The following is a 19,892-nucleotide window of genomic DNA, read 5'->3' on the forward strand; positions in this document are numbered from 1 at the left end:
ATTTTCTTTTTTATAATAGCTATTTTAGACTTGCCACTCAAACGGCTATGTAGTGATTAATTTTTTTTCTCCTTTCTTTTTCTTTTTTTCTTCCTTTCATTTTTTTTAAATCTCAAACTGAAATGCGGAATATTAATGAAGATAAAAATACCCAAAATTCCTGTCTTTATAAGAAGCAAATTAACTCGCGAAAATAATTACGAATGAATAATGAATTATTCTGTGAAAAAATAATTATGTGATTATTAATTTTTTACGTTATTTTGCGAAAAATATAGGTGATTATTATTATAACAGAATTTAACCACCAAACAATATCAGAGATGCTCTAAGCAACTTGTTCTGTAAGGATTTGCCTAATTAGGATAATCTTGAATTTTAATGTATTTATAATTTTGATTTATTATATTTCATAATAGATTTTTTGTAATTTTAAAATTCTTTTTATTATTTTCCGAGAAAAAAATAAAGTTTTTCTGATGTTAGATTTAAATAAGTTAAAAACATGTACTATTTATATGGAAAGAATGAATTTTTATACTGATTTTGGGGATTTAATTATTTTTTCTATGCATAAAAGTTTTTAAATTATGTAATTATTTGCTTCTTTGTTCTTATGTACGTCTGATTATTCATTACTTATTCTGCGTTCTATTTCATCATATCACTTATGTGCATATTTCTGGTGCATTTTGATCTATTTTTAATCTGCATGCACTAATTCTATTTTCATGATTGATTAGTTTATTATTTTCTACAGAATGCAATTACGTAGATAACGTTTGCTGTTTTGTAAATAAAGATGCTTTCTAGAACCAGAGATGCTTTCTAATAGAATGTAATAAGCTTTGATCTCATAATTATTACTACTTGGAGCTGAAATAAATATTCAGTTTTAGAATTCACCTGGCCTGCTGATTGAAGATTTGAAAAAATTTTCTATCTCGAACTAGTGTATGTATGATTTCATGAAAACAATGATTTATATATATTTCTTAATAATTATTAATTTTTCTGTGCATATATAGCAATTTACTAGCTTTTAGAAATTTTTAGAAATACATTTTGTTTCCCTAGAAATGAATTAAACTTGGTAATAAGGATTTGTTCTGTTCCGAAGAATACAGAGATCATAATACACAAACATTTCCCAAATAATTCATTAAAAGTCCTTTGACCTGATTAGATATACTGAAATGTACTGCCGTTGTGTACGAATTTAATTTCAGAAAGAGAGGGCAGTTATTCTTCAAATATTACGCAGTTAAAAAGAAAGCAACTACACGAAATGCAAATAGTTTCAAAATTTAAGGATGGGGAGCACTTTTGATTATACAAAGAAAACTAGGCATAAATAGTAAATATGGCAATTTATTTATTTCCAAATAGGTAACGCAAAATGATAATCAACAATGTGCTTAAAATCACGAATCAAAGCAATGGTAGAAGTCTTTCGTAGATATAGTTACATCTACGAATTAGGCATAAATGCAGGATGGAATAAAAGTACATATTAATGTGCAGACAATTTGAATATTTCGTAGCGAATCTGGAATGAGATGCAGCAATCACAATGCTGTGGCATACACATGGAGTATGCCACAGCATTGCGGAGTGTTATAGGAGTTGGCAGGATGTATCGCTCCGTTGCTCCTTTAAATTAAGGTTTAAATTAATGTCTCATACGTTTCCAGTGGTTTCCAGATATGGGAAGCATACAGAGTTAAGAATATCTATTCAATCCTTGACTCTTCAGGACATTTTCTACAAAACTGGTTCGATAAAGTGTTACATCCATCTATAAATAGAGAAGTTTAGCTAATAACCCCATAGAACAAACGAATTTAGCGTCCATTAATTCCTTTTCAACAGCGTTCTCCTGTCAAAGTACCATTGCTCATCCCTCAGTCATAATGATGTCTCCCGCCATTATCCCAACACTATCATAATGATAACTTTTCTTTTAATTTTCCTAATTCCACGGCTTACTCCTTCCATGCTAAATGAACCGAAGTTTCGTATTTGATTACAGAATAAATCGATTCTCATCGGGAAGCAAAACAATGACCTAATGCTGCTTCATGACAGTATGGCAGAGACTTAACCAAAATTCATCTGCTGGGACAGTATGACTTTATTTAGTTAGATTAAATTTTTTATCCGAGAACAGGCTGGAATATAAGGGTATGAACGCCCTTCTTTCCTAAATTTATCATATCGAGAATATTTTAAGCATTCTAGTCCACGAAGACAATATACTCGCAAATATCTACTTCGAGGCGAGTAGCGACTGAGCAGCAAAGTTGCTTAACTTTGGTAGTTAAATCCACTGTTCAAGTCCAGCCGAACAGGCTGGCTGAATGGTCGTTTCGTGGTTTTCTCCATGTGTAACCATGGATACGAACCAGTTTCTCTTAAAAAGTCCTCCACGAGCATTCCTCCCTTTTCAAGTAAAGCTTATGGGAAGCACATAATGAAGTTTTAAAAGCAATCTATGTCATGCTTTTGATTTGTAGGTGAACTCATTACACCAGCAGCTAGCCTCCACGATCTACCATAAAGAATAAGAAGGTTTTTAGTTTTCTGTAACCGAAGCGTATCTGTTTTTCGGTTAAAGAATTTAGCGGTATGAAAATACAGAGACTAGAATTGAATATCGGTTAGTTAAAGATAAGTATCTGCTCTAAATGCGTTGGCAAACTACAATGCAATATTTTGAGCTTTATAAGACAGAAGTAATATGTCAAAATTTAAAAACCTGGAAACACAGCTTCAGTATGAAATATCAAATCTGTATACAAAATTTAAACACAAATACCTGTAGCAATAAATGCATATTTATTTACTTCGTACTAACCTTTCTATTAATGCTGTGTGCCACCTGGAATCGTCCACTCTGTGAAGACTAGTGATGAGTAGAGGCTCTGTTTGCTTTCCCAGATTAAAACTCAGTTGAGCATATCCTTTAGTGATTGCAAGTGCCAGATAATCGCCACGAATTGTTGCTCCTTTGTTGGTCCATAACAGTAATCCTTTGTGATGACTTGTGCGAAAGGTGACCTCGATATTTGATTCTCTTTGTCCTTCTACGCTGTAAAAACGAGATAAATTGGAAATCATGACTATTTAACAACAAAGCCCTTTAATTTGTCTGTTTTCTATATATATATCCAATTCTATATATAAACCTTAATCCCTTAAGGTTTATATATAGAATTGGAAAACAAATGATGTGGACACCATATGACTTCCTCGTATGGCCTCTTTATATTTTGTTGCACTTCCTTTAATCTAATTTCTTAGGAAAATTCTAACTTAATTAACTGATCTCTCAAGGAAAATTGAAAATGACATCAAAAATTGCAAACTTTGAAATTAAATATCAAGCCCCATTTTTGTCATACTTGAGTCAAATATCTTATAATTTTATTTTTTGATAAAGAATATAAAACTTTCCAAATTATAAGTATACATAGGAATCGTGGGATTGCATTAAAAGTTAGATATAGTTATTTGTCGAAAATTAAGCTTTGTTAAATACGATATTGCCCAAACATGAATATTTTCTTCGTTTAAAATCCTTTTGTAATTTTAAGTATATGACTTCCACCAACGACTGGAAAAATAAAAGGCAGGTAAGGACTTTTAAGCAGAATAAAAAAAGGGAATTATTTCTGCCAATTGCAATATAAAAGGGAGGTCTAGAACTAGACGTTATAATCTGTTTCTGCCGTTTGGTTCCCCCGATTGCAATAAAAAAGGCGGGATGTTATACCAGTACCATGTACTTAATTCCAAGATTCTACTGATAGTCATTTTTGAGTTATGCGAGATACGTACCTACATATATGCATATGTACAGACGTTGCGATAAAATCCATTTTGAATGCATTTTATAGTCCGTTTTGGAGAAAAGAGTCCTTTATTCTGTCGGCATGCAGCACGCAAAAAAATAGTCCTAATGAATTCGGATCAAAATGGATATTTCATTTGAAAAATGATACTCAAATTATTTCGTGATTACAGTACTTAATTTACTTTACACATTCGATTCGTAACGCATTTTTATCCCAAAAATGTTTGGACTCCTAATCTAAAAAAGATGTTAAACGTTTTAACTTCGGATAGATTATTATCTTGAGATCAAGAAGAAACAATCATTAAAATAGCATGCGAAAAGTTGACATTTCTCTATACCTGGGGATCAACAGTATGGTTAAAATGTAAAATGAATGTTTTTCAAATGTTCGTTCTGATAGCTATTTTTCTGCAATATAAATCTACATCGTGATTTCCATGACAGAAGGAATTTTCGTAAAATTTCCATGGGTAGTCATTTCCATTCCTCTTCGACTACTTTCAAGAACTCAGTCGTGGAGGATTTGAGTTTGATGTGTTTTAGCTTTTTATCGCTTTTCAAAGACCAAAGGCACAATAGTCCATAGGTGAAACATCAGGGGAAATTGTGGGAATACTTTGATACGCCGATGTATACAGTACATGTATCAGTCTTCATTTTCTCATGGAATGCAGTGGTACTTTTTGAAGTATGACCTGTTGCTTTGCATTGATAAGGTTGCACTGTTTGAAAGTTATTGGGCTAAAGAAGTTGAAGAAAATAAGAAGAGTCGGGAAAAGTGTGAAAATCAACTCAAGAACGTTGAGTTTATTTTTACACTTATTCCCATTCTTATTTTAATTTTCCCATTGTAAGGTAATCATAAACCCCTTACTGAAACTTTCTTTACATAGACGAAATCATGTAGATACATTTTTTCTCTTCGTTTATGAAAATAAATATACTTTTTTTGTTGCAGTCATTTAACCATGTTTCATCAAGAGTCACAACGTATTTCCATTTATCTCCTGCTGAAAATTTTCAGACACGGTTCTACAAATTATTCTACGTTGAACCACATGCCTTGGCAAAAGCTGGAGAACATTAGCTTTTTTAAGCTGTAAGTCTTCCTTAATTATTATCTCAACACAGTTCTAGCACGAATGGGCTGTTAGTCTCGAAACGGAATGCTGGGTCTTCCACTGTTATCCACTATCCACTATCCACTATCACTCTCCAAATTGTTGCCACCAAATGTTATCGCCCTGTATTATTTTTAAAAAATTAAATAATGTAGAATCTTTAGGTATGTATGTATGAATGTAAGTTTCTCGCATTGTGGAATTTGAATAATTTAGTCCTCCGGCCGAATATGGGCACATAGAAGCCATAATTTTGAATTTCGAATTTGTTTCATTAGTATTTATTTCATATTTTGTACAAATTTAATGCATTTTTTATTAAAAATTTCAGCGATTTGAAAGCGAGCAGTACCAACACTGCAGGGAATAAAATATTTTTATCTCCAACACGAGAGAGAGTGTATATTCGAAATTTAAAAGATATGCTGTTTTTAAATTTGTTGTGAATTTGCTGTTGAATTGAATTTTATGTGGCATAAATAAATAAAAAAAAAAAAAAAAAAAAAAAACATGATACTTAATATAAAAAAAGTTGTAAGATATTTTCTCCCTTCTTCCAGCATGCCTTCGTGGTGTAACGGTAGCACATTCGGCGTGTATTCGAGAGGTCCTTGTTTGAGTTCCTTCGAAGTCATTGCTCATTTTTATGTCTCCTGCTTTAAAATAACCTAATGAATCTACGTTAGCTCCCGAACTAAAAAGAATGGTGGACAATAATTCGTCACCACCAGGATTTGGCGTTTTGGTTTTCTAATCCACAGTTGTGGGGGTGTATATAAGTTATTTTCTCCCTTCTTCCAGCATGCTTTCCTGATGTAAGGGTAGCAACTCGGCGGGGCTAAGTACATTCTTTTTCATCTTGTTAATGTTTAATTTTTCATCTTGTTAATGTTTTTTGGCCATAATTTATTACAGAGGCCTTAAATTTTTCATAAGTGAAAACCTTTAATAAAAAGTAAATTTTATCTTTTCTTTTCTTCTTTTTATTATTTATGTATGAAAGATTGAGTTTTTCAAAATTAGGATTCGGAAAAACTTAGGAATCGTTCCACCTTTAAATGCAAACGAACAAACGGCCAACAAAGTTTCACATTATTTTTTATCCAAGTTATGTTATTGGTTTTATCGATTCGATAACTGTAGTTAGCATATCACAACAGGAGGGGGGAAGGAATGAAGAAAGCAAAACTGCCCGCGAGTAAAGCGTGCTATTTCTTCTTCACTCACTTCAAAGCGCTGTTCTTTAATACCGATATTTTAAAACCCGTTGTCTCGTAAAAAATAGGATATTTTTAACGTCGCTAATGAGTAAACACGCATACTTCGTGCATTTACTGAAAGATGCATCCAAGATTTGATATTTTAATGTTCATTTTCTTTAAAAAGTAGTGAACATTTTATTTTCCATTTCCATAGTAATAGAAGAAGTTTTTTTTTTTTTTTTTTTTTTTTTTTTTTTTTTTTTTTTACTGTTCGAGGGGGGAATTTAAATGCATATGAAGATTAATTAAAGAATACTGAAGTACAGTTTTTCGAATTTTTTTCTCCTCCTATTTGAAAGAAGAATAACGATCTTATGAAACTGTCCAACTTAAGGGAATGAAATAACTAAGTCTGCTACAAAATTGTGGGAAGTCTAACATCTGGGTAAGAAAAAGAAACTAAAAATATAGGGAATGCTGTATGTGAAATGAGAGTGCGGACCAGAAACTCTCTAAATCTTTATACGGACATTGATATTTTAAAATTATGTTTTCTTAGCAGTAACTAATAGACTTAAGTTGTGAAATTATATATTAGTGACTATTTAAAGGAAATAAAGTATTCATTTAAAAGCAATAAAATCATTCTTTATGCAGAGAAAATATTGATTAATTTATGCTGTTTTATAAGTTTAAACTGAAATAAACATAAGCAAATAAGACTGTAGTCCTGATAATTTAAACTTCTTGAGTTAAATTCTTTTTATTACAGTACTCATCGCCTGCACTTTGATTTCGCATTAAAAGTTTAGGCAATCTTATGTTAATTAACTAGTTATTATATTTTAAGTCTTGGCTGTAACTTCTCCTTTCCTTATTCCTCACCGGAATGCAAATTAGTTGTGATTATTTAAGTTGAGGTTTTTCGCTGTAACACAGAGAGTGTTTCTGGCATTGCGTGAGCGCTACGTCGCTAGTTCCTGCCAGCTCTAACAGTTGTAATAATTCTGCTTTGCGGTCTCTCGCTGCTGTCATTTTAAATCTGACGCCTCCGCGTAAAGTTACTAAGCCAGGGTCTAGTTGAGTACATAATTGTATAGTCTTTCACTACTGATCAATGTTTAGACTGACCAGTAGTTCGTTAAGATTATGCTCTATGTTTGACAATCAAGTACCCAGCGTATGTACACTGCTCAAAAAAAAAATGGGACAGTGCTATAGCTCCCGTTCTACTGGGCCGATTGACAAAATTCAAACTGCGTTTTTCATGTCTCGAAAGCGCGACTTAGGATATATATTAGATTTATATATAGCACTATTCTAACATAGGTATTTTGACACAAAATCGGACTTTTTCTGAAATAACATACCAATTTTTTTCCATATTTCGATTCTACGGCTCAAATTATGCCAGAATACCAAGTTTTGTAAAAATCGTACGAGTAGTTTTTAAAATATTAGCTCTCAAAATTTTAGCTCCTCAATGTTAATTGAATTCGGCAAATATTTATTAATATCTCTTTTTTTACCAAACTTTTTTTATTTTTTCTCTCACATTTCGAAATTTAGGTTCATTCCAAATAAAATTTACCCATTTTTTGTGTTTTATCTTTTAAATTTCTATTTTTAAATAATTTTTATAAATTTTTCGAAAAACATTTTGAATTATAACCTATAAAATTTTTACCATCATCATAAAGTAGGTGTATTTTTAAGCATATCTGCAAAAAATTAGACTTTTTTATTCAAAATTTTCTAAGATATACACGAATTTACATATTTTCGCGTTTTGAAATTTGGCATCTTTTTTTTGAGCGATAATAACGCCAAATGTGGTCTATGGATTTTTGTTACACTGAATTGCCACAGCTATTTTTAACCTTAAATTTCAAGTAAAATTTTACGGAGAATTAATTATATGAAATTTTTTCCCACAATAAGACGTAATAAATATTTATTAATACTATATGAAAATCTATTTTTTAAATTATAGATGATATTATTCAAATTTTTAACAATTTTTTTAAATTTCTCTCTTTCATCCTTTTTTTAAAAAAAATAAGAGTACTTTTTCTAAGAGTAAATTTTTACCTTCGGCGTTTTATCGTCTGCTACTTTACTTCGTTTAAATCGAATTGTCTAAAACTGAGAATTTTCGTTTAATGTTTATTTGAATTTAATGAAAATATTTTATGACATTAACTGCATAATTTATTTCTAAACAAACTGTTGCTTTTGAAGTGGCTGAAAGAGCGGCAGATACTATCATCCATATTTTTAAAGCATAGTATATTCTTATAGAAATATAAGATTTTGAATAATCATTTTTATAAAAGTCAAATTATGATATAAACATACAACCCTGTAGAGACTGAATTAATGGAAGTTCAATGGTTATGTAGAAATGATCTGCAGCTACTTAATGGCTGGATAAGTCAGCAGATTCTGTGGACAAGCAAGAATAATTATATAAACGACACCCAACATTCTGTATTTTTGTATTTAATGTCAATTTAATCTGTAAAAATGTATTTTTGTGCGTAGCTTATTTTCATTATAATCTTAAAATTCTAATTTAGAATGTAATTGTCAAGAACTGAATCCTAATCATCAGTAATATAATAAGTAATTATTACGGTTATTAATAAATCCTTCTTATAAAGTAATTGCAAATATTTCAAAAAACTTTCTGTCTGAATGCAAATATTTTTCTATGCAAAATTTTTAATTTATATTAATCAAGATGCACACGATATTATTTATTTGCACTTCAATTTTTACCGTCAGCTCTAGTAGAAGTTACAAATCAATTATATTTAATTAAGGATTGGATTGGATTATTTAATTATGGCAAAGCACACGAGGGCTATCTGCCTAAAGGGAGGGATGCCTTCGTGGAGGACTTTCTAAGGTAAACTGGCTCGTATACACGTTACACATGGGGAAAACCACTAAAACGCCCATGCGGCCAGCCCGTTCGCGGGATTCGAACTTCCGACTGAGCTAACAGTGCTCAGCGTCTTTACCGCTCGGCCGCTAGTGGGCTATTTAATTAAGGAATGACCATCTAAATTTAGAAACAGCGTACCGTAACAGCAATTCAATTATTGGCGCCGTATCTTTCATGTTACTCCTGATTGGCAAGCTACATGATTTTTAATGAGTTTTGCTAGTAACTTCATTTGGTGTTGATGTTGGTGTATTTAATTATGGCAAAGCACACTAGGGCTATCTGCCTAAGGGGAGGGATGCCTTCGTGGAGGACTTTCTAAGGGAAACTGGCTCGTATACACGTTACACATGGGGAAAACCACGAAAACACCCATGCAGCCAGCCCGTTCGCGGGATTCGAACCTCGGACCGAACTACCAGTGTTTAGCGACTTTACCGCTCGGCCGCTGTTGGGCTTAACTTCATTTGGAAATCGCGCTTAAACTAGGTTAGTTGGTTATTTGAACATAGAAAGAATGTGGGAGCTATTTGGTTAAGATGCTTTCATAGAGAACCTTTGTAAAGAGAACCTAGAAAACTACGAAAACCAACCATGCAAAACCCTGGGTTAGACTTTGCAACAAACAGTTAGTATTTAACAATCTTCAAATGCTAGGCAACTGGTGAGGCTCCAATTAAATCTCCAATTTAATATTTTATTTGTAAATATTTAAAATACTGTTGTATACTTAGACATAAAAAGCAGAACTACCAAGCCGTAGTACAAATGAATATTCATTTTCTTTTGCAATAATTGTATTCACTTAATATTCTTGGAATATGAGCTAAAGATGGAACGTTCTCGGAAGATTAAAGAAGTGTTTAAATCCAGTGATATAAGGTTTGTCTTAGAAGCTCAGGATCAAAACGATTCTGCAATTGCCCCATTAGTTGATTTGTAAGACTTTTAATCTTACGTTTTCAGTCAGACAACGTATTCCAAATGTTTTGTATTGCATGATAATGCATCTTTTCATTATTCAATAACCAGTCGGAGAACCGCTTGTGTTCCGAAAATAAGTATGTGTACTCAATCGTCCTGCATGTTTTTCAAATTTGTCTTCTTGTGATTTTTTTTCTTTCCCAAAAACTAAAGTTGCCTCTCAAAGGAAAGTTTTTTGATATTGAAGAGACAAAAGGAGTATGACATCTACTTTTAGAGGCATATCAAAAACAGATCTCTACAAGCCTTCTCTTCCATTACATGTTGTGCAGTCAGACAAAAAGATAATGGTGTAAATTCTATAATCTATTTTTATTACACTCTGATTACTTTACTAACATACAGTGAATATATACTAAATCTTTTACATCAGCTTAAGTAATTCGGAATTTTTGACGGAATTGTTGTCGGACTTAGAAGATAGGTCATATTGAATACTTCGATAATCCAATAAATTGAAGGTCGAAGTTTCAATATTTTATTTTCGGAGGGAGGGGAATTTTTTTCAGTTTTGTTCCATTATCCTAAGTATATTTGCTTCGATTCCTTATTTTTTCTATAAAAGCCGAAATCTTACGCATGGTATACATATAACGCATAGCTTCAATTAAACTTTAATAATATACAGGGTGTTTATAATTAAAGTTCCACATTGAAACGGTCATAAAACAAAAACTACTGGATCAAATGTTATCAAACCTGGTAATCGTGTAAAAGAGATCATAGGAATTTATTTTCCGCGAAAAAAGGGAAGTTCCAAACCTCACCACCAGGGGGAAAATGGCGCTGTATGCAATATTTTTAAACGAAATATGGGTCGGAATCTAACTTAACCTTTTATTACACGGGTTTAATATGTTGTATACCCTTAAGAAATTTTGAAGTAAGAAAATTACCATTTTAAGGCGTTAAATTCGATAAACGTCGAGTGCGCCATCCGTGTAAGTGAGAAATTCGTCCGTGAAAACCACGAATTAGCGATTAGAAAATGTGAGATCGCAAATCACTCGCACAAGTGCTTACAATCTGGAAATCGTTTTCTTACAGATCGCTAATTTGTAATTTTTGAAGCCTGAATTCGGCCCTAAAACATGAAGATACTGATTCAAAACGCTTTTAATCGATTTGGGCGAAAAAAATCCCTCATGTTATCTACCTAGTTCCATTGCATTCTCCTACTGCATTCGATTGCATAGCAGTCATTCCACACCGTTTGGTGTGGAATGACAGCTAGTTTTATAACTGAACCATTTTTCTCTGAAGAACAGTCGACAGCTGGACTACTGTGATTGCAGCTCATTTAGAGTCAATGTTAAAATGTTTCGTGATACATGAACTGCAGTAACGTGGCATTTTAGATACTACGACTTTTATGCACGGCTGGGCCCCACCTCACGTGTGTCGCACAGTTACTTAGGCAACATTTCACGAATGAACGTCTTATACGCCAACACTTCCCCTCTTCCCACCAGACCTCAACCTCTGTGACTTTTAGCTATGGGGTTTCCTCAAAAACACTGTTTATGGTGATAATCTAAACAATTTGGCAGAAATGAAAAATGTTAAACACTGACATGTCCGTAACATTCCTCCCGATATGCTAAGAGCTGCTGTTGAGAATGCAGTAACAGGATTTAACTTGCTTTCGGAAAATGCTAGACGCTACATTGAACATGCTTTGTAACACGTTTCGGAAAATATTAAACACATTTTAAACAGATATTTTCGTGTCTTTTTTCATTTAAGAATCTTGTATACAGCGTCATTTTCCCCCTGGTGATGAGTTTTTTTAACTATTTTTTTCCTCGCTGAAAATAAATTCTCATAACCTCCTTTACACGATTCCCAAGTTTGATAACATTTGATACGGTAGTTTTCCTTTTATGACCATTTCAAATTGGAACTTTAATTATAACCACCATGTAAATTAAACTTTAAAAATTTTACAGTTTGGTTCAAGTCCCAGCTTTAAATATATATATATAAATATAATCTTTTATATTAATCCTCTTAGAAAAAATGTTTTAAGAAGCTAATTTTTCTCTCGCGTTATAGATTGTATAAAAAAACATGATCTTTAATATGATTTAGATTATTTCAGCCGATATAAGAATCGGGTTACTCGGTGGTACAGAATAAACCCTGCTGGACTATTTTATTTCTTTGTCATTTAGCAAAAATCTTTTAATTAAAATATTTATCCTTTGGACTTCGCTTTTTTTTATTTATAGTTAAAATGACTAAAAAATGAAAAGCTGTCTTCAGCTGAAACGCAATTCATGTAATTGATATTTTAAAAAATTGACAAGAAAGCAAAATTTATGGAAGTCTAGCAATCGAAAAATCTTAATTTTCTTGTGTGTGCACTGAAAATAACTGTAGAAGGAAAGAAGAAAATTAGGGAGAAAGTAAGCAAAAATTTGCAGGGAAATTTGCCTCTCAAACATACCAAGATGTTTCAAAAAGTTGGACGCTTTTGAAGATACTTTCAGGATACTTCAATGAATTTAGGTGTTCAAAGAAAAAACACTTGGACGTGTACACCAGCAAATACCATTAATTGAGCTTGTGGTTAACAGAAAAGACAATATGGTTTAGACTATATGGTTGTATAAATTTAAATTACGTTATAGAACATCATATCGTATCATAAATGGAGAATCCCATGATTTTCTCATTCGAATTATTTGAAGATTCAGGAGTTTATCCAGTGATGTATGTGGATGTCACCTAAAGATGTTTTTTTTTTCCTCCTGATGAAACAGCAGCCGAGCGATAAAGTCACTGAACGCTGGTAGTTCTGTCCGAGGTCCGAATCCCGCGAACGGGCTGGGTGCTTGGGCATTTTCGTGGTTTTCCCCATGTGCAACGTGTATGCCAGCCAGTTCTCCTTAGAAAGTCCTCCACGAAGGCATCCCTCCCCTTAGGCAGATAGCCCTAGTGTGCTTTGTCATAATTAAATAAACCAAAACCTCTTGATGAAACCAGTCTTTCCTTTCATCTCATACCTTCAAAATGTTTAGCCTCTAAAGACTGATAAAAGCTCTGACCAAATATTGATGAAATGGATTGAACTGAATTGTTAAGTTACGTCAAAGCAGGGCTATCTGCCTAAAAGGAAGGATGCCTTTGTGAAGAACTTTCTAAGGGAAATCAGCTGGCACACACGGTACACATGAGAAAATCCACGAAAACGCCCATGCAACCAGCCTGTTTACCGGGATTCGAACCCCGGAGTGAACTATCAGTGCTCAGCGACTTTACCGCTCGGCCGTTTGTGGGCCTTTATGAAATGGAAGGCAATAACTTTATTTAAAATGATTGTCAGAAATATCAAGATATTTCGAAAATTGGATATTTTTTAATATACTTGCGGAATGCCTAAAGAAAAGAGCAAGAATAAAGTAGAATGAAGAAAAAGAGCAAGAATAAAGTAGAATGCCTGAAGAAAAAGAGAAGAAAAAATACATTTTACGGTAAAATTTAGTATTTGTATTTTTTTTTTAATTTAAAACTTTTTAATCTTATGATATTTGATTTTTACGATTTCAAAAATAAAATATTTGACTAAAATATGAATAACATTTAAGAAGCCAAATGTAGGATAAAATTGTGTAAAGCAATGAGCACAATGATAAAACTGTTTAAAGCAATGTATGCAAGTCATCCTAAGTTAAAATGTCGCAATCCTAAGTTAAATGTCTCTCTTATTTATATATATCTTTTCTGAACGGAACATTGAAAGGCGTGTTAACTGTGCTTTACTGTATTTTCTCTTTTAATATATGCAGTTTTCAAACGCATCGTAGTCTGGGTTACAAAGTATTCCTCCGAAAGAAACGCAATTCAAATAAATAAAATCAAATTCTGGAAAATTTATATTAATAAATATATTTAAAATGCTCAATTCGAAGGAATAAATAGAAAATTTTAAAACAATTATCTGAAGAGACAATGCAACACAAACACAATTAAAATAAAAGTTAAGAATTTAAAAATTACCTAAAATAATAACTATGACAAAAAATATATATAAAGAAAACTATTTGAAAAAAAATAAATGCTGCACCTTTATTTACGCAGTTCGAATAGGTAAGTAGAAATTTTTAAAATAGTTATTCGAAAAAATAAAACCATGCAACTTAAACAATTAAAATGAAATTCGAAAAAGAAAAAATTACTTAAAATAATAAGTTATAATTAAAAATATAATATAAAGAATATTATTTGGAAAAAAGGAACGATGGTGACTTTTTTTCCGCTCACAGGAAAGGAAACTAGGTTGCCATATATTAAGAAGTTCGCCAAGTGAACTATTCTTGGCGCAAACTGACAAAAAAGTGCCAACATAAATTTGTGAATTTCTCCGTAAATTTCGCTCCAAATTTTACAAAATTTCATATTTAGGCGTAATTTGAGTCGTAGAATCGAAATATGTAAAAAAATTGGTATGTTATTTCAGAAAAAGTCCGATTTTGTGTCAAAATACCTATGTTAGAATAGTGCTATATATAAAACTAATATATATCCTAAGTCGCGCTTTCGAGACATGAAGAACGCAATTTGAATTTTGTCAATCGGCCCAGTAGACCGGGAGATATAGGACTGTCCCATTTTTTTTTTTTTTTTTTTTTTTTTTGAGCAGTGTACATATATGTTGAACGAAGCATAATAGCTAAGTGCATTTGTAATTGTACTATGATCAAGTGTACTGTACAGGGCAGATGTAAAGCATTAGGGGCCTCCTTGGCCATGTAGTCCTACATCCAGTTTTTGTAATAAACTCCCGGTGCGGTCGTCGTGGGGCGCCGGGAGGGTGTTGCCCTAGACAGATGCGGGGTCCGGATTACACCTGAATGGTCTGTCAAAGCCTCGCGGGTGTCTGGATTCTGCTCTCATCTGTCACCTGTTGAAAGTACTCTGTGAAAGTCGCCCTGGTGTCCAGACTCTGCTTTCAACTGTTAACTGTTGACAAGTACTGAAGCTGATAAGTATTAAACTTGACAAGTAGTTTACAAGCATTGAAGTCCCTGAACGAGAACAAACATCTAAATAGATAACAAAAATTCAAATGTTTGAAACCTTGTTACAGCATATTGTGTAATTTGACCACAACACTGGACATAGGCTTACAGTGCGTCGAATAAACAGCAATGCAATTGTGCATAGAAATCTATGAAAAGACATAAGTAAAGAAAAAAAGTGTGCCGAATTCGATATTGTAATTTTTAGTAAACAAAATATGAATTACGATAAGTTTGCATTTTTAAAAATTACATATGATAAAGTCATCTGAATTTATTAATCACGTTTCCTTTATTGAAAATAGAAAGAAAAAAAAATTCTGGGGGGACCAGTAATCAATTTTATATGTATCTAATTTCTTGGGTTGTCCGGTTTCAAACAGTCCTATACCTTGCCGGAGTTGATTACCTGGATTACATTCGGCATTGTTGCCTGATATGTAATATGCATCACTAATTTAGAAAGTAAATCAAAGATATCTCGTAGCTATGGAAAGAGGTCCGGGAAATGGAAATATGATTAAAGATCTTTTCCACGAAAGTGGCAACAGTTGTTACAGCTGAAAATTTACCTGCGTGGGTGAATTACGTTGAGGAGCATTATATTATGTAACGTAATGTTACGCAATACGAAAAAAGAAAAGACAAAATTATAAAACTTCAAAACGACGGTTTCAAAAATGGTCCATATTTTTAGAAAAAAATATAAGAATGCTTTTAGATACTCTGGGTGACTGAAATGGCTATCACAGATTAAAACATATTATTCTAGTTTTATAATACAAATATTTCAGCTTTATGATTATATGATCATTCTGTATGCAGTACATGATGTTAGAAACATTTTTCACAAATTAATTGGGGTTAAAAGATCAGTATTAAAAATGATCAATTACACGGATTAAAATGTATGACCAACCTTACCATTAAGTACTCTTGCTGTTTTAGTTCGACTCTTTTCACATATTATGTGCAAATAAATTTGTAAATTCAAAGGTATATTAAAATTTTTCTGTCCTTCTCAAACTTGGTATTATTGACTTGAAAGTAAGCTCAAAATTTCCTCTGACCGGAAGATGGGCAGAAAACTTAGAGAATTGCAGTTTACTAAGCCAAATTGATTAGTGTAACTGTGATAAACAGATTTATAGCACAGTGATAACTGCATATCATTTAAGTTCAGCAATGACTAGCTTGAAAATTATGCAATTATAAGTGAAAAATCAAACGAAGACTAAATTAAAAGCTGCATACACATGTAAGGAAATGAACACTCTTAAGAATTAAACATTAAAAATGGTCAGCAACAAGAATCGGCATACCATGAGTAAATTTTCAGGTTTATAGATTCAAAGATTATGTAGCACTTTCCTCTTCGGCTGCGGAGATAGAAATGAAGAAACAGAAACGTATGTTTACACGAAAACAACAGAGAAATATTCGAAAGTATCAAAGCTGTATATGAGAAAGCGATGTCAGTCGAGCCACTTATTGATCGACATGTGATAGAGAAGCTACTGGTAAAGTGGACAGTAGCGGGGAATTATAGCTTGGATTATTAATTAGGAGCTGAAAGATTTTTGCGTTTACATTTATTGTAAGTTTCTTGAATATTTAATACGTGTCTAATTTTGTAAAACTTTCTACGCTACAAATACGTGAATATACCACGAAAATCGTCTTAGCAGAAATGTGTCAAAAATTTATTACAAGATAAATCTCAAGGAGAAAAACAACGCTAAATAAAACTGTGTAAAATTGAAAGGGCAGATCGTTGAAAATAGGTAGTTCAGAAACAGATCATACCTTCAGATGAATTTTCCAAAATCTTATACATCACTAAAATCTTATACATCGCCTTTGCGCATGCGATGACTATCTGGATTTCTAGATTTTTGAAAAATTCTAAACCTGAATACGAATTATAAGCTTGAAAAATATCCATCATGTAAAATAAAGTCAAATTTCTAATTATTCACAATGCGAGATAGCTTTACATAATGCATTTAGCAAAATTTACTGTCGTTGGTGAATTGAAAAGCTCAAAATTGTAGATCAGACACTTTAAAATGTCCATCATGTAAAATCCGAAGTCAAATATCTAATTATTCACACATTAAACTGCGTGAGGCTATATATAATATGTTTAGCAAATTTTATTGCCACTGTTGAATTTCCAAGCTCCGAATTGTAGCTACACAAAGTTTGATGGTTTTCGAAATCACATATGAAAAGTTCCTTAATCAGTTTTAAAAAATATATCAATTATAAAAGAAGCACACCATCTGGATGGTTTTCACATTTTATGGATCTTTTTCAGAAACTGTGGATTATATAGACTTTCCTTCGAAAAAGGCGTGCTTAAATTTGGCAATGTTAGATAAAATGCAGTTAATTTTACTTACATATACTCCTTTCCTCCAAAGAATCTTTCACCTTTTCGACTGTAAAAGGAGGTAAAAAAGAGTATAATTGTTTACTTGAAACATGCATAATCACTAAATTCATCAGCAAACAAATGTCTGATGAATAAACAAATATATATTGAAAAAATGCTACAGAAAATTTAAGAGCTTTTACTTACTCTGAAGTTAATTTACTCGAGAAACTTAATTTTTGATTTCCGTCAAAGGCTACAGGCCGTTCCAGATCTTCCTTTGCAATCCCTAAAAAAAAGCTCATCTTAATTTATGATCATGAATTTATGGACTATGAATCTCTTTAGTTTCACATATTATAATTATCGTATAGAAAGAATGTACGGATCAGTGCTTTAGCAAATAACCAAAAATTATGCTTTTCATGTTCTCTGAAAGATATGAAATCTTATGTTACAACTCTGTCTATGTTATCTGTACCTGTATTGTACAATTTTTTCACTGGCCTTTTGCATCGCAACAGTGAGGGAAATGATGATAAAATAGAATTTGGTTTCAATTCTAATCTCACACATAGGAATTTAGAACTGGGAACTTGAAATTTAAAATTAAAATTTATGGTATATATAAGTACTATACAATTTAAGAAGAGGGGCTTTAAATTTCCTAACATTTTCTTCTTTACAAAAATAAGTTGCATGAATAACAATAAATTTTAATTTTATAATAATAAAAAAAAGAAATTCTGTTGAAACTGGAAATTTCTTTTATTCTAGGTTTTAAAAAATAGCAGGACGGGTTTTCGAAATTAAATTCGATCAAATTGAATTTGAATTGAGATTTGATTAGATTTCGAAAATTAGTAACACTGATTTGTAAAGGGTGGCCTCTTCTGGGTAAACTAAGCGCTTTATGTTTTTAATTTGATCACCTTTTATGCTCATTCTTCGTAAAATTTTAATTAAAGTGCATAAATTAAGAAACTTTATTTACAAAAATCATATTAAATGCTAATTCTGTGTGACGCTATACTATAAAAATATATGAGGCTATAATATAAAAAATATTTCAGGATGTAGTATAAAATATATGAGGTTATACTATATATGAGACCACAAAATGAGGTTATTATGTGAGGCTATGTTATAAAAATAATAGTAAACTAATTTTTCTCATATTAATACCGGAGAGTTTATATTTTCTTATATTAAATAGAAATTTATAATTAGAATACCTTTTCAGTCCGGATATATGATAAGTATAATATCCTTAATTCCATTCTTAAAGTTATACCTATTTTGCATGTGCTGCGTAGCATTTAAAATTTATTATGATAATCTGTTACATAACCCTTAACTATGACGATAAGAAAATATATTTACTTGGTTTATCTATCTATCAGACAGTTTAATTTTACTGCATGAAAAATATATTTAACTTGAATGACAACCCTGGCTTTCTTGGAGATATTTGAATATCAGTTTGTTTTTAACCATTATTTTACATTCAACACTGTTAGGAAAAATCAGTTGCTTGTAACAACTGTCTTACAGGGTTTGACACTAAATGAAAGAGACGTTCCTACTTCCCATGAGTTTAAAGTTACATATTGCAAATTCCTACCAAATCAGTTATTATTATCCATCTCTTTATTATAATCATCGTTCATAACAACAAAATAAAACGAGTTTTCCTGTGCAACAAAATCTTATAACAAAGTTTAACAAAGTTGCAATGATGTATTTGTTGCCCCACTTTTTTTTTTTTTTTTTTTTTTTTTTTTTTTTTTTTTGCATTACTAGCTGTAGATGAGAGACGGTCATATATTCGGAACAATACGATATTATCTATATCACAGAAATTTAGGATTCTCATTCTCGATACGAAACAAGATATTTTGTTACAATATATTAATGATCACTATTTGCATCCAAGATTTCAAATTTGCAAATTTTTGCATTTTCTTTCGAACGAAGAGGCTAAATTCTTGAATTAACTCGAAAATGTACCAAGACATATACAGATGTATTTCTTTTTTTACGTATTGATACATGCGGTAACTGCTCTTATTTATCGTAACTTTCACGAATAAATCAGCTAAATCAAGAATCTAAGCAAGCTTAATGTTTTATTAATAGTTCGAGAAAGACGCAATTACTTCAACGTCACAGAAACCTCAATTTTGAGCAATACCTTTGCAACGCGTGCACGATGTATCTAAAGTGATATTGTTACGATTTTTTTATAGACAGATGATTTTAGAGCAATTATATGTGAAATTGTATTTTTCTGCGTATAACATGAAAAATCTAGACAGATAAGCTACGCCGGAAAAGTGAAAATACAGGTGCAAGTCAATAGAACATTGAGTAAA

At 31.8% G+C, this 19,892-nt stretch overlaps 1 protein-coding gene across 2 annotated transcripts in view; it reads right to left on the bottom strand.

Moving 5' to 3' along the window:
- Positions 1-19,892, bottom strand: part of LOC118182863 (agrin-like) — a 1,858,472-nt gene that overhangs the window by 53,557 nt on the left and 1,785,023 nt on the right. For both annotated transcript variants that reach the window (XM_085810649.1, XM_085810648.1), the window contains 3 exons: positions 17,725-17,806; positions 17,546-17,584; positions 2,858-3,091 (listed from right to left, as the gene is read on the bottom strand). In XM_085810649.1, the coding sequence (XP_085666775.1) occupies positions 2,858-3,091; positions 17,546-17,584; positions 17,725-17,806 (355 nt within the window). The remainder of the gene's footprint in view (positions 1-2,857; positions 3,092-17,545; positions 17,585-17,724; positions 17,807-19,892) is intronic.

Source organism: Stegodyphus dumicola, chromosome 2, assembly GCF_044657685.1.
Source record: "Stegodyphus dumicola isolate Sdum_Otavi_A_Nest chromosome 2, ASM4465768v1".
NCBI classification, from domain to species: domain Eukaryota; kingdom Metazoa; phylum Arthropoda; class Arachnida; order Araneae; family Eresidae; genus Stegodyphus; species Stegodyphus dumicola.